Source organism: Ovis aries, chromosome 11 (assembly GCF_016772045.2).
Source record: "Ovis aries strain OAR_USU_Benz2616 breed Rambouillet chromosome 11, ARS-UI_Ramb_v3.0, whole genome shotgun sequence".
NCBI lineage: Eukaryota > Metazoa > Chordata > Mammalia > Artiodactyla > Bovidae > Ovis > Ovis aries.
In genome coordinates, this window is record NC_056064.1 from 8574307 (window position 1) to 8588678 (window position 14372).

The following is a 14372-nucleotide window of genomic DNA, read 5'->3' on the forward strand; positions in this document are numbered from 1 at the left end:
TGATTGAGGTTGAAGATGATACAGCAGGCTGCAAAAGGGGGAGTGAAAGGGGATGATTTTCCACGTTCCCCCTGACTCATAATGAACACTAAATTATGATCCTCCAAAGAGCAGCCGGGGGCCAGAAAAAGTCCAACTTCCTGACCATGGTTTGGGGCAATGAAGGGAAATTGATAGGAATGAACGGAAGCTTCTTAATCACAGTGTGGCCCAAATGCTTGGCTCCCAATAAAGATACTTTGTTTTCCCTGATAGCTCAGCGGTAAAGAATCCGCCTGACAATGTAGCAGACTCGGTTCAATCCCTGGGTCGGGAAGATCCCTTGGAGAAGGAAATGGCAACTCACTGCAATATTCTTGCCTGGGAAATCCCACGGACAGAGGAGCCTGACTGGCTACAATCCATGGGGTTAAAAGAGTCAGAAACCACTTACGGCCTAAATAACAACAAAAGACCTTCACCAACCCTTTAAGTAGACATTTCCTTTGCGAAGCAGGTGGACGGGAAAAGAGCAGCTGTTTCTCGCTCTCCTTTGGCGGTGGGCGGGTGGCCTGGAGGCACGCATTCTCCCAGTGTGCAGAGGTATTTTTACACACCTATCCACAAACACCAGGGGGACTGCTGCCTACAAGCCTCACTTTTCAGCCTAGAGGCCAGGTCTGGGCCTGAACCGTGGTGGTATGGCAAGGGCTTCCCCCTTCTCTGTTCCTTGTTTATAAGATATGAGGAATATGGATGGGGTGAATTTTAAGAGTCCTGGCAGTCCTGACGTACTTTGGTCTGTACCTCTAGAAGGTTCTATTCACTTTCCCTCCGGTCCCATCTAACCAGACGGTTAGGGCGGACTGGCCAAAAATGGCTTACTTTCATCTCTTTTCATTGGCCTGTGTACCGAAGACAAACCTCCCCTCTCACAATTGTGAGTAGGGCTTGCCTCCGTAGCTTTCGAAGCTAAACAGCAGCTGGGGTCCCAGCTGGCAGGTTAGGTCCCGAGGCGTTAAGACTCTGGAACAAAGACAGAGCGGGAGGGAAGGGGCCTTCCCAGAAAGTGCGGGGAGGCGAGCCCTGGGGCTGTTTATGGCTTTACCTCTCCCTAGCGCTGGCTGTCCTCTCCTTCCCACAGTTTTGGGGGGAGGGAAGGAGTCCTGTTTTCCTTAAAGCTGATGACTTCACCTCTTTCCCTTCCTCTTTCAAAGGTTAGGGTCTCTACCCCTTTCCCATCTGCTCCCAACGTTTGAAATCTCCATCCCACTGTTTCCTTTTATTCTTCTTAGGATTGGGGTCTTGACGCCCCTCCCTCTTTTTCCCTCACTTTGAACCTTGCCTCTTTATTCCTTTTTAGGCCTGGCCTCTCCAGCCCCGGGTAGAGGGGTCTGCATACTTCTTTTTTCTCTTCTGAAGGCCACGTCTCCCTCCCCCAACTCTTTCCCGCTCCCCTTCCCCACCCCCTCCCTCCGCCCCGAGGCATTGTGGGAGGAAACAAGATGTGGGGCGAGAGCGGCGCGGGGAGAAGCCCGCAGTGCGGGGCCGGGCGGGCCCAGCCAATGGGGAGCGCGGACGGCGGCGCGCGCGGCGGGGGGGCGGGGGCGGGGCGCTATTTCAGTGGGGATCGCGCGTCGGCAGAGCAGCGGCAGAGCGGAGCGGAGCGGAGCTGCGAGGCGCCAACGCGGAGCAGGCGGGTCGGCGGGCGCGAGGCGGAGCGCGGGCGGCCGGGAAAGCTCTAGGGCGGACGGCGGCGGCGCGAGCGCTCGGTCCGGGCCTGCGGGAGCCGGAGACCGCGGCGGCGGCGGCTGCTGCCGGAGGAGCCGAAGGGACACCGCCCTGCCCGCGCTCTGCCTCAGGCCATCGCTGCTCCCCCGGGGCCCCGCGAGAACTCGCCTCTGTGAAGGTGAGCGGTGGGTGGGGGCGCCCCGGGGCGGTGGCCCGACTCGCTAGGTTCGGCCGCGAGGCCCGCTTCGGCGTGACGCCTCCGGCGCCTCTCCGGCCCAGGGTTGCGCCACCCCGTTACCCTCGCGATCTCGGGGCGCGGCCGGGGCCACCGGCTGCCGATGTGCGGCCTCCAGCCCCCCGGGATCTTCCTGCGCGCACGGAGGCCCTGGGGTCGGGGCCGAGGGAAAGCGGCGGAGCGGGCTCGGGCGTGACGCGGCTCCTCCCGCCGCCACCCTCTGGGGCGTCCTTCCTGCAGCGAGGACGCCCCGTCACTCCGGCGCTGCTCCAGGCCTGGCGGGGGAGGGCGGCCGGCCGGCCGGCCGGGTGGAGGTGGCGGGGAGGATGCTTTCTCATCGCCCAGGTGCCGGCCTTCGGGACTGCAGTCCTCTGGAGGATGGGGTAGTGGAGGGAGACGGCCCCGTGGGGTTCCGAAGGGAGGAAATATAAGCGTAGTGCGTGTTGGGGGCTGGGGAGGGCGGGTCGTGTCGTTCGAAAGCTTGGCCTTTTTGTCGCAAGGCTGGGAATAGAGGAGGGGGAGCTGTCCTGGAGTGCCCTCTTTGCTTTTCAGAGAAGCCCCTGGCTCGTGACTGAGGCAGCTGACCTGGGGCCCTCGGTCATCCTTCAGTGTGGAGGCCCAGGTCCCTAGCTTCCCCCCCGCCCCTCGGGGGGAGGGGCTACGTTGGCCCCTCCCTTCCCTTTTTCTCCCTGGCACCTTGGACAGGGGAGGCTGGGGCTAGGCCTCACCTCTCTGACGCCTGGGGGGCCAGGGGTAAAGAATCGTGGCATTGTAGTCACAAGACCAACATTATGTAACTGCAGGCTCTCCTGGAGGGTAAGGTAGCTTTTAATCACTGTGACAAAGTTGTTCCTTTGGACTTTTGAGGATGAGGCAGTGGAGCAGGTTAGCTTGCTGGGAAAAGGGATGCTGATTTCATACTTTAACCGGGCCGCACTCCCACCCTTGGATTTGTAAACAGTGCCCCCTTCTGAGTGGTAACCTGGGATAGGCCACCAGGTGACACTAGTTTTCGTCACACTTAATGAGCCTTAGAATATTCTGTGTTGCTGTTGTACCTTTGCTCAAACCCATTGAAGGTGCCACATTTATTTCAACCATTTTTTAAAAAAGATGCTGATTTGCCTCAGGTCATAATGGCTAGGCCTTGAACTGGATTCTCCTGACCTCTTCAGCCCCAGGTAGTACTCACAGACTCCTCTCCAGGCTCTTGATTTTTTCTCTCAGGAGCGTGGGAGCAGAGGGCGCTGGGACACTAACCCATTGCTCTGCCACTTGCTGAAGTGGAACCAGCCCTGCTTAATTTGCCAGTGCGAGACAGAGGTGCCCTGGATGCACTAAAGGGCTGCCTGGTTAGCAGCAGGCATGTATGCATCCTTTGCATCTGGTGCAGGCTGAAGTAGTCGTGAATTCTGCTTCCCTTTCTGCCCATCCAACCCACAGGTTAGTGTAGACTCAGATCAAGGTGGCCTGGAATGATACCAGGGATCTCTCCTTGAGCAGACAGGTTCCTGTGTAGCTTTGTATCAGATAGGGCTGAAACAGCAGCATCTTTTGCCCACTGGGCTGATCGCAGAGTGGTGCTTTGGGGAATAATACCTGGGAGGGGGGATATAGATTTTTGCTGCAGGGACTGTGGTCAAGGACAGAGGACAGGATTTTGCAGCTCATCTCTGTTCCTGCCAGGCACCTCACATGCCATAGACTGCTAGGCAGGCCCTTGCCCCCCGACTTGTAATTCTTGTTATCCTAAGGAGGGACCATGCAAGGTCTGCCCTGGAACTTTGGTTGCTATAGGGTGAATGCAGTGGCTTAGATGGCAGGGTTATGAAGCAGTGCAGTTAAAATAATAATTTTTCACCTTTTGTTGTCTCTGTCACCATTGCGCATTGGTAGCCTAGGACTTAGCAGTCGTCTTATGTGAAGGGCTAGATAATAAATAGGCATTACAAGCCATATCATCTCTTGTAACTGCAACTCTGCCATTGTAGAGTGTTTCTATAAAGCTGTTTAAAGCAGGTGGTGGGCTGAATCTGGTTAATGGGACAGACCACTGTGTAGACTGCCCTTGTTTGCAGTGTTCTCATATAACCTCATTTTAATTCTTACAGCAACTCCTGATAGAGAGCTATCCTCATTGCTAAAATGGAAGTAATCAAATGCAGAAAGGCTGAGTGACTTGTTCAAGGACCAGACCTAATTCATCTTCCTACTGTGATGCCAATGATATAATAATGGTTATTAAATCAAGGGCTTATTATGTTCAGGTGTTATATCACCTGGTTTGCCCTCAGGTTAACTCAAGTCCCCATTTTAAGATGATAAACAGAGCACAAAGGTTAAGTAACTTGCCCAAGGATACAACTGGTAGCTGGTATATTGTAGTATTTTGGCTGTTGATGCTGTTCAGAATACTAGAAATAAATTTAGAGTTGGAAAAGCCTCATTTTAAATACAAAAACTGATGACTTAATGTCTTTTTAACTATTTACCTTGTGTTTCCCAGACCTGGCAACCTCATCTCTGCTGAAATCTTAGGATCTCCCTCTTACAATGCTTCATGTCTGTATTTTCTGTTGCTCTTACCTTTTGTGCTGCTGTCTCCCACACCCAGCTGTTCCTGTTCATTGCCCGGAGCACGGGCTTGCAGCCTCACCTCTCTGCTTCTTCTGCAGTGTCACCATGTCTGACCGGAAGGCAGTGATCAAGAATGCAGACATGTCTGAGGACATGCAACAAGATGCCGTCGACTGTGCCACGCAGGCTATGGAGAAGTACAACATAGAGAAGGACATTGCTGCCTATATCAAGAAGGTGTGCTGGGAGGACTGTGGCTGGTGGTCGGGGTAGGGATGGATAGCTCACCTGCGCCCCAAGGAGGGCTGGAGCAGGGGACATAGGAAAGTAGGTGTAGTCCATGCAGACAGAACCCTGAGAACTTGAGAAGCAGGTAAATTGGGGAATGAATCTTATTTACTAGAGATTCACATTAAGAGTTCTTAACTGTGCTGGGGTGTGTGTGTGTTTACAGATAATTACATGACTGCAGAACAACAGGGCGTAAAACTAAAGGATTAAATATAACTGTTCCAATTCAGAACTATTCAAAATGAAGATCAGGGATGTTTGAATGGATAAGATAAGATCATAAATTTTGGGGGAGCTGCATCATTTAAAATGGGATAGCCCTATAGTCTCATTATGTAGGAGATTTCCTTTTCCTCTCTTTAAAAGGACCCCTGGTGGTCCACTGGTTAGGACTCAGTGCAGTCACTGGTGTGGCCTGGGTTCAATCCCTGGTCAAGGAACTAAGATCCCACAAGTCGACTTGTGTGCCCCTGCCCTGCATAAAACAATGGACTCGTGTACTAATTACCTTCTCCCTACCTTCTTAAGGAAAGGGTGTGCTTGAATATGTATATATATATATATATTTTTTTAATAGATGAGCATTATTGGGGCAGTAGATTTAATCCTTGAAAAATTTCTGAATGAAAGGGTGAATAGATGTAGTTAACATATATATAGTGAGGAAGCAGCTGAGCTAGAGGTGAGAGGTGGTACTCAGGGTCCCTAATTTCCAGTCAGGGTCCATGTGCATTGGTGGCATAGTCCCAGTCTGATATTCTCAGCTCTAGTATCCCAAGGATGCCTAAGAGCCATGGCATTATGGTCCATACAGGTGGTATAGTGTCCTTGGGTTTACAGAGCTCTTTGCTGTCTTTGTGTGGTATGAGAAGTGGAAACTGGAGTCTTGAGAGACTTTTTCTGTGTGTGTAGCCAAGGGATGCAGAGCCAGCCAGGCTGCTAGGGGTGCTGGTTCCTCGTTGAGTGATGCCTTTTCTGTTCTTTACAGGGAGAAAGTGTAGAATCATGGACTCTGAGGAGAATCCTTAGGTTATATTCAGTCCTGCTTTCTTGTTTTGCTTATGGGGAAGCAACTGTGGGTCTCATGTCACAGTCTTCAGTCAGGAATAAAGCTCTGTGTGGTGATCCATGCCCTCTCCACTGTTTGCCAATACCTTTTGGAGTCATATGGTATGGGGGCCGTGAGAAAACTAAACAAGTTGATGGTTGAGCTCCTGGCAGACAGAGTTCCAGGGTTGGCAGCATTGCTGAGCCTGTGGTGGAGGGCTGCTCTCCTTTCATGGTTGTGGCAGGATGCATCTAGAACTGAGCCATCTGTTTTCTGCTGGGTTCACAGGGTGGCAGGGCCTGTCTGATTAGGTCCTGAGGATTTCCTCGCTGGCTTTTGATGTTGAACTTCAATCCCTGAGAGAAGTGAGGGAATTGCCTCAATCTCATGACTGGGCCCTTGTCCTGTGCTTACAGCCCACATAGTGCCTGGGACGCTGGAGTGCCTTTAAAGTTGGCTTAGACAGAATTGCTTCCTGTTCGGTCCCCATTTTGCTCTAGTGACTTGGTTTTTGGCATTTGGAAATGCTAGTTTAGTAGTGTGACATGTGAGTGGCAAGTCAGAGAGACTTGCTTTTCTCTTTTACTCAATGCTGTGTGACATCACTGGAGTGGTTCTTAATTCTGTTGGTTTTTCTGATTCCCTTGCTGAAGAATCGCGGGGTGGGCTTTTGAGTAGGTAGCTAGAGAGACAAGAGATGTTAGAGGTGTAAAGTTCGAGAGAAATAATGGAGCCTTTGTGGTATTATATTATTAACGAAGGAGTGTTCTAGCCAACCTTAGAACCTGAGCTCCTGAAGTTCAGAGAACTGAAGCCATAGACTGGGGGTGGGGTGGGGATGACAGCTAAACCAATCAGACTCTTATTCTGATTTCTCATCTCCAGCTGTCCTAATCGCCTTTCTTCTCCTTTTTTTTTCTTCTTTTAGGAATTTGACAAGAAATATAACCCTACCTGGCACTGTATCGTGGGCCGAAATTTTGGCAGCTACGTTACACATGAGACAAAGCACTTCATCTATTTTTACTTGGGTCAAGTTGCAATCCTCCTCTTCAAGTCAGGCTAGGTGGCCACAGTGAAGGTGTCAGTGGCGGCGGCAGCAATGGCAAGCAGGCAGCGTTGCTGGGACTGTTTTGCACTGGGGCCAGCATCAGGATGTCCTCTCCAATGGCTGTGCTACTGCATGGACTGTATACTCGATTTCATGTGTATGTCGCAGTAAACAAAACCAAACTTCTTTCTGTTTAGTTGCCTGGGGAAGAAGGCTGCTTTATGTTTATTTTTCAAGACTTAAATTTTTTTTTTGGTTGTATTGCACTAGGAAATCTCTCCCACTCCTCCCTTTTCTCTTTCTCTCCCTATACAAATAAAAAGCCCTCAACAAAGCCTGTAAGACTAGGAGGGCTGGGGAAAAGAAATAGGTTTCTGGAGGTGGAACTAAAACTGCAGCTGCCTCCTCCTGGTGGTGGATGCTGCTTTAGGAGGGCCAGGAAGGCTGCGGGAGGGACAGTGTTAGGATTGACAAGGAGAGAGGGATAGGATGGAGGGTAGGGGGATTGATCTAGTACCAGGGAGAATATTCCACTGAACTGTGATTCCACGGCTTGGGGCAGGGGGTGGGGCTGGATTCTTTAAGAGGCCCTGAGACGTATTTGTCTGTGGCGTGTGGGAGTGGGGAGCAGACTTGTCTTGCTGTCTTTGTCAGAAGAGTTTCTAAGTAAGGGCTGTGTCTTCGTGGATTACCTTCTTTTATTCTTCCTGCCAGAGCTCATGCTTGGAGGGTGTTGAGGGTAGGATTAGCTCAGTTTTTTTTGTTTGTTTTGTTTTCGTTCTTCCCTCCTGTCTGCTCCCTGCTTAGCCCTTGGTTTTCTCATTCCTCTGGAGTTCTCTTAGAGCAGCCCCTGTTAGTTGGCTGGCAAGGGAATTTCTGATGACTAGTTCTTAGTTAGGTCTTAGCAATCAAACCAAATCAATGTTTCCCTTGATTTTCCTCTGTGTATATGTGTGTGAATGTGTGTATGTATCTTGGTTTGGGGTAGAGGGGAGGGAGGGGCAGGGCTGTGGAATCTCTCCGGTATATGGGTAGATAAGTGGACCTATGTGAACCTCTGGGGCATCTGTTTTGGGGGGTGAGTATGGGTATCACCCCCCTCAGCCATCTGGCCTAGACACTGCTTGCCCTATGGCCATCTGCTCCCAGGTGGGCTTTAGGAGGATAGCCCAGGATGAGGTGGCCATGCTACCATCCATTTTGGAGCCTAGTCTCAGTGGTGAGGGAAAGTGACTTTGGGAATGGTGGCAGCCTCTTGTGGGAGGCAGGAGGGAAGTGATAAAGGGCTGTTGAGGGGCTTTGGGGGAACTTCAGAGGAGGTCAGTCTTGCAGTGGTAAAGCCAGGAATTTGGGGATGGAGCAGAGTCACTAGTGGTAGGAGATTCCAAGGGGAGTGCTGGGGAAATCTTATCTGTGGATCAAAAGGGATGGGGTGGGGGATGGGGGGGATGTCATTGCTGATTGAGCTACTGATTCTTATAAACTGCATTGAAAACTCTCATGTGTAGGGTTGATGCTGTGGGGGGTTTGGGATCCAGCTCATTCTTTTTCTTCCAAGTCCATCCTTGGGGTTGGCAGGGAGGGAGGAGAATGCCCCCTTCCCAAGCCTTTAGTGTGTACTGAGCTTTCTTTTTGATGCTGACAGGGGAGGGTGGGGACTTGGATGGTGAGTGAGTTCCCCATATCAAACCGTTTGGTGGGCACAAAGCTGAGTGCTTGATTTTAGGTTTTATTTTTTTATGAATGTCTAGATCTGTTTCCCCCTGCCCTCCCAGACTTGTGTGGCCAGTTGGAAATGTCTAGTTTGTGTTCATCTCTCCCTCATTTCTGGAGCAGGGGCTGAGACCCCACCACATCTTCTGTGCTCTGCATCCACGCCTCTTTTGGACATTAAAGGTCGATTGATGCACTTCTGAGCTGTTTGGGTTTCTTTGGGGGTAAAGGAGGGATGGCTTGCTTGGTGGCAGGGTTGCCACACATGGATGGGGTAGGTATATAGTGTGGAGTAGAATGGGGCTAAAGAGACACTGATTGGTCTGAATCCGGTCTTAGTTGGAGGGCCAAGGCTTGGGTCCCTTAAGTGAAGGAAAATAACCAGCAGCACTCACCCACGAGGTTTATTGGTTCGTTGGTGGAGATGGTTTGGCGAGCCACATTTTGATTCTTCTGTATGATAGATGTTGAGCCTGGAAGACTGTGTCTTAGCCACTCAGGAATGGAGAAGCTGAGGGCCTTCACTTCAGCAAGATGGAACCGGAGTGATTCTCTGACTCCTGGATTATCTCTTGGCTTGCTTGAGGCTCCTGCCCACATACACCTGGAGAAGTCAGCAGTACTAAGATGCTTCTGAGAGTACCTGCCCAGGCTGGTGACCCTAAGCCATTTATGTCTAGGCTTATGGCTATAACCCTTGGGGAGGGTGTAGGGAGCAGAGATGCTTTATACTCATTTCTGTTCTCATTCACTATTTGAGTTTTATACTTGAGCCTAAGATGCTGTTCACAAAGGAGAATAAAACAAGGAACTTCTTTTCTTTTCTTCGTGACGTACATAATGAAAAGCCAGTAGTGATAAATAGTAGTAGTGTTAGTCACTCAGTTGTATCTGACTCTTTGCGACCCCATGGACTATAGCCTGTCAGGGTCCTCTAACCATGAGATTCTCGAGGCAAAAATACTGGAATGGATTGTCATTCCCTTCTCCAGAGGATCTTCCTGACCCAGGAATCAAACCTGGGTTTCCTGTGTTGCAGGCAGATTCTTCACTGTTTGAGCTACAGGGAATAGTGATAAATAGTATCAAGGAAATGAACTGGGCAATGAGCTATTGGTTTTGGGAGTTAGGTAGGTCAAGTTCCTTCACATAGGAAGTCTATGGGCTGGATCTTAGAAAAACCTCCAGGGCAGTGAGGTCCTAAGGAAGTAATAGGGAGGCTCTAGAACCTCAATTTCTGTTCCTACCTTTGCTGGGATGAATAATTCGACAGAACTGGAGTTTGAGGGAGGAGAGTGAGGCCACGGTCCACAATTTATGATGGGTGCCTCTAGGGTCAAAACTTCCTGTCCTGATGGGAGGGGCAGTCTAGGTGGCAACTATGGACAATACACTCTGGCCCAGGTAGGTAGTTGGTGTTCATCTAGGTTAATCTTGCAAGACTCCTGATGAGCCCCTACCCCCTGGGACCCAGGAGGATCGCATGGGAGGATGGACTACAAAAGGGCTGTGGAAAGCTGATGGGAGCTGTGGCAGAGCGATGCAGCCACTGTCAGAACTGTGGCCAGGCCGAGAAAGCTGGAGCATCAGTTTCATCCTGTACTCCAGTTTTCTGGGGCCTCCTTTTGGCTGAACCTAACATGCAGCAGATGGCAAGATGACCCAGAGATCCAGTCTAGGGGTCAGCCCCCGCTCTCCCCAGGGGGCATAGCAGGAAGACGAGTAGAGATGAATCCAAGAAGGGCAAACCAAACCAGCGTGGTAGGAGATTCTGTTGCCCTGGACAATGTGTCTGTCTCTCCCCAAAACTCAAGTGTTCTCTAGCTTAGACCAGAGGTGTGGCTGTTTCCTAAACTATCCCCTTCCTTCGGGTCTTTGTTCAAATACCCTCTTACGAGAGGGGCCCTCTGATATCCTATAGGAAACAGTACCACTCCCCAGTCACTATTAATCTTACCCAGTTAAATTCAGCACAGCACCTGCCAGTGCTTGACAGTCATTAATTTATTCATCTCTCACAAGTAGAAAATAAGCTTTTTGAGAGCAGAACCATTTCTTTTTCACTGCTTTATCTTCAGGCTCCCAGAACAGCATGTATTCTATAGGAAATACTTGATAAATGAATTATTGGTAAAATGAAAAAAAAGTGCAAGCAAACATGGGCAATCTGGCTTTTTCTGAAGAGACTAGCCTTTGGCTTGGCTCCCCCTTGCTAGCAAGCCCTGGAAAGTCGTCAGTGGGTTACTCCCCAAGTGTGTTCAGCCCTTCTTTCTTGGCAGCCATGGGAGAATGAAAGCGTGTTCATAAAGTACATTTTATTTTTAAAGCATTTAAGCCACTGAAATCCCCTCTGAGCTAGACCCCAGCAGTCATTAGCCACATTTTTGGATAAGCAAACTGAATCAGGGAGGGTGAATGACCTGCTGAAGCGCACATAGCTGGTAGTGTTACTAGTGCTCAGACACTGATTTACAAGGACTGACCTGGGTTTGACAGCAGTCGTCTCAAAGATACTCCTTGAGATTTAGGTCCAGTTCTCTGAGCTTAGGACCGAATGCTTTATTCGCTGTTACTCCCTTTCCTAGGCTCTACTTCAACAAAGGCAATGAGGATAATTCCCAGGCTCTCCCTTCTCATTTCTCTTGTCTACTAAGCACTGAGGAGCTGTCCCTTCTAGAAATTTCATGAGAAGGGTTAATGAGTCTTCTAGATTTAGGAGAGAGCAGACCCCCAGAGTTCTGAGCTCTCAGGTCTCCCCTGAACTAAAAGCACAGCTTCCCCACCATTCTGGTAACGAGGAGTGATCTGTCATCTGTTGAGCAGGTCCTGTATGCCTTTATGTAGAGCTTTGTGACACCATGGGCTTGGTGTCCACCCCAGTGTACGTGAATACTCCTATGCACAGACTGCTGCTATGCCGTTATAGAGAGGTTCATAAGAAAAGGCCAAGGAGGGCCCATGTCCTTGTGCCTCTTCTCCCTTGCTTTATCCAAACGATGTGTAGTTTGTAGTGAGGATGCTGGACACTGCTGTCTATGGCTTTAGAGAGAGGCCAGTGTGGTGGTGTGGACAGAACCTAGGACTGAGTCCCAGCTCCTACATTTAACCACTGTGAACTTTGGTAAGTCATTTGACTCTGAAGTTCAATTTCTGTATCTGTACGATAGGGATAATACCTATCTTCCCTAAAGGGTGGTTATGAGTATCAACTGACATGTATGTGAAAGTGCTTTGAAATTGGAACATGATGATGATGAAAATAGTGGTTTTTAGAGTCAGTGATTATGAATCTTGAAGAAAGAATAAAGGATTCTGGGACGTCAGGCCCCCCAAATCTCCCCTCACATCTCATTGTACTGGCCTTTTCCCATGCTGTCCAATTGCATCTGTATGATAGAGAAGGAAATTAAGGACCAGACAGGGAAAGAAATGTACCTAAGATCTCATGGATGTTTGGAATAATTAGGATGTAGAACTTTCCCCTACTGTGAAATGCCTTCTACTTGGTGATGGTATACAATTCAGTGGTTTTAATATATTCAAAGAGTTATACAACTATCGCCATCATCTAATTCCAGAACGTTTTCATCATTCCTCAAAGAAACCCACTTGCAGTCACTCTTAGTTCTTTCTTCCTCGGCAACCCCTGTAAACCCCTAGTGTATTTTCTGTTACTGTGAATTTGCCTTTTCTGGACATATCACATAAATGAAATCATAATGTATATCACATAAATGAAATGTGGCCTTTTGTGTCTGGCTTCTTTCACTCAGCATAATGTTTTCAAGGTTCATCTGCGTTGTAACATTTACCAACATTTCATTTCTTTTTCTGGCCAAGCAGTGTTCCATTGTGTGGCTGTATCTTTTGTTTAATGTATTCATTTGTTGAGTGACTTTTGGGTTGGTTCCACTTTTTGCCTATTGTGACTAGTGCTGCTATGAACATTAACATTTAAGTTTTTGTGTGGCCAGGTGTTTTCAGTTCTTTTGGGGGCACGTTTTAATCTTTTAATGTCAGTTTACTTTTCTACTTAAAAAAAATCTAGATTGATATCAGCAAATTCCCACAGAAGGTCAGAGGGTAAATATTTTAGGCTTTGTGCGCCGTATGACGCCATGTGCGTAGTGTATGTAATTGTTTCGATGACTGAACTCTGCCAGTGCAGAGTGAAAGCAGCCGTAGCCAGTATGTAAACAAATGGCATGAAGGCGCTCCAGCAAAACTTTAAGCAGGCAGTGGGCTAGATTTGGCTTGTGGATGGCAGTTTGCCAGTCCCTAGCTTTGATGATAGATTCACATAATCCAACATTCCTAAAGTGAAAAAAGTGAAAATTCTTCCTCCCATTCCTGTTCCCAAGCCACTGGGCTCCCTCCTTAGAAGCAATTACTATTATGAGGTTTTGTATCCCCTTTCAGAGACAGTTGATAAAGAGCATATTTTTTAAGTGACTGTGTAGCATTCCAATGTGTTTCAGATAGTTTAATAAATATGAAAGGACTTAACATATCTGAAGGCATGCCCTGAAAAAACACTAGGAGTATTCCCCTGACCTGCCCAATTGACTCCTCCATTAGAATAATCCTTTAAACTCCTGGGATTTCCCCAGGAATTTTAGGGGACATGCCTGATGAATATGTTGGATGATCCCTTTTGGATGTAAAATAAGCTCTGACTCTCAAGGGATGCAAGATTTTCCACCACAGAGGAGATAGAGATGCAACCTGTGGATGTCCTGTCTCTCCTATCTGTCAGTCAATTGTCTTTATCTAGTCATCTGTATTTATTGCACGGAATTGGCTTTTGCAATGGTAGGGGTCAGGTTGGCAAGTCTGGAATCTGTAGTGCAGGCCATAAGGAAGGTCAAGCTAGAAACACTTGGGTAGGAGTGGAATTTCTTCGGGGAAACTACTAGGCCTTTCAACTGGTTGGATCAGGTTCACCTAGATCCAGGAATTTTTTTTTTTTTTACATTAAGTTAACTGATTGTAGATGTTACAACGTCTAGAAAATATCTTCATAGCAACATCTGGATTAGTGTTTGATTGAATATCTAGGTACTAGAGCCTAGTCAACTGATCACACATAAAACTGATCATCACAGATTATATCCAGTCAACCTGACACCAATATACATCTCCTTAAAACACATTTAATCTCCTTATAAAGACAGTAAAAAAGTCATGCTTCTACCTAACATGATATATCTATCCTGTGTGTGACTGAAAATATACTAACACTTTCCCCAGAAGAGGAGGCCAAGTCCTTGGATGATGTTAATAATCCTGTAACTTCACTAATGTAAAGTTAGCTTTTATTAATACATTTTATACTAGATGGCAAAGAGATAAGAGAGGGAAGAAAAAAGACACAGACATATTCACGATAAAATAAGGAATAAATACTCATACAGTCCTCCTTTCTGAAGTTTGTCAGGGGGTCATAACTGGTCTTTACAACTACTGTCTTCTGCTGTCCATTCCATATTGCCTTTCCCCTCAGCAAGCACCTCATTACTGGTTGTGTGTTTTGTTTTTGTTTTCTTTCCTGGTGGGATGCCCCCAAACATCCATTCTTGAAGGGTTTGTGGCATTAGAAATCTTGCCTGAATTGAATCGTTACAGTATTCCATTGACTTGAGTCACAGGCTATGATAGTGCTAAGAGATGCCCTAAGGGATCTCCTGTATTCCAGACATGCTTTCCCTTATCTCCATTATGTGGTCGCAGCCCCCTTGCCCCTTGGT

At 48.3% G+C, this 14372-nt stretch overlaps 1 protein-coding gene across 1 annotated transcript; it reads left to right on the forward strand.

Annotated features, from left to right (window-relative positions):
- The first annotated feature begins 1626 nt into the window (after nucleotides 1-1626).
- DYNLL2 (dynein light chain LC8-type 2) lies at nucleotides 1627-8821 on the forward strand. The gene is made up of 3 exons (XM_015098451.4): nucleotides 1627-1888; nucleotides 4621-4759; nucleotides 6790-8821. The coding sequence occupies exons 2-3, from the start codon at nucleotides 4628-4630 to the stop codon at nucleotides 6925-6927; spliced, it is 270 nt and encodes an 89-aa protein (XP_014953937.1). The 5' UTR covers nucleotides 1627-1888; nucleotides 4621-4627; the 3' UTR covers nucleotides 6928-8821.
- The last annotated feature ends 5551 nt before the right edge of the window (nucleotides 8822-14372 follow it).

Coding starts and splice junctions, on each gene's coding strand:
- DYNLL2 (XM_015098451.4), top strand. CDS start 4,628: ATGTCTGACCGGAAGGCAGTGATCAAGAATGCAGACATGTCTGAGGAC. Junction 4,760..6,789: donor TTGCTGCCTATATCAAGAAG/GTGTGCTGGGAG, acceptor TTCTTCTTTTAG/GAATTTGACAAGAAATATAA.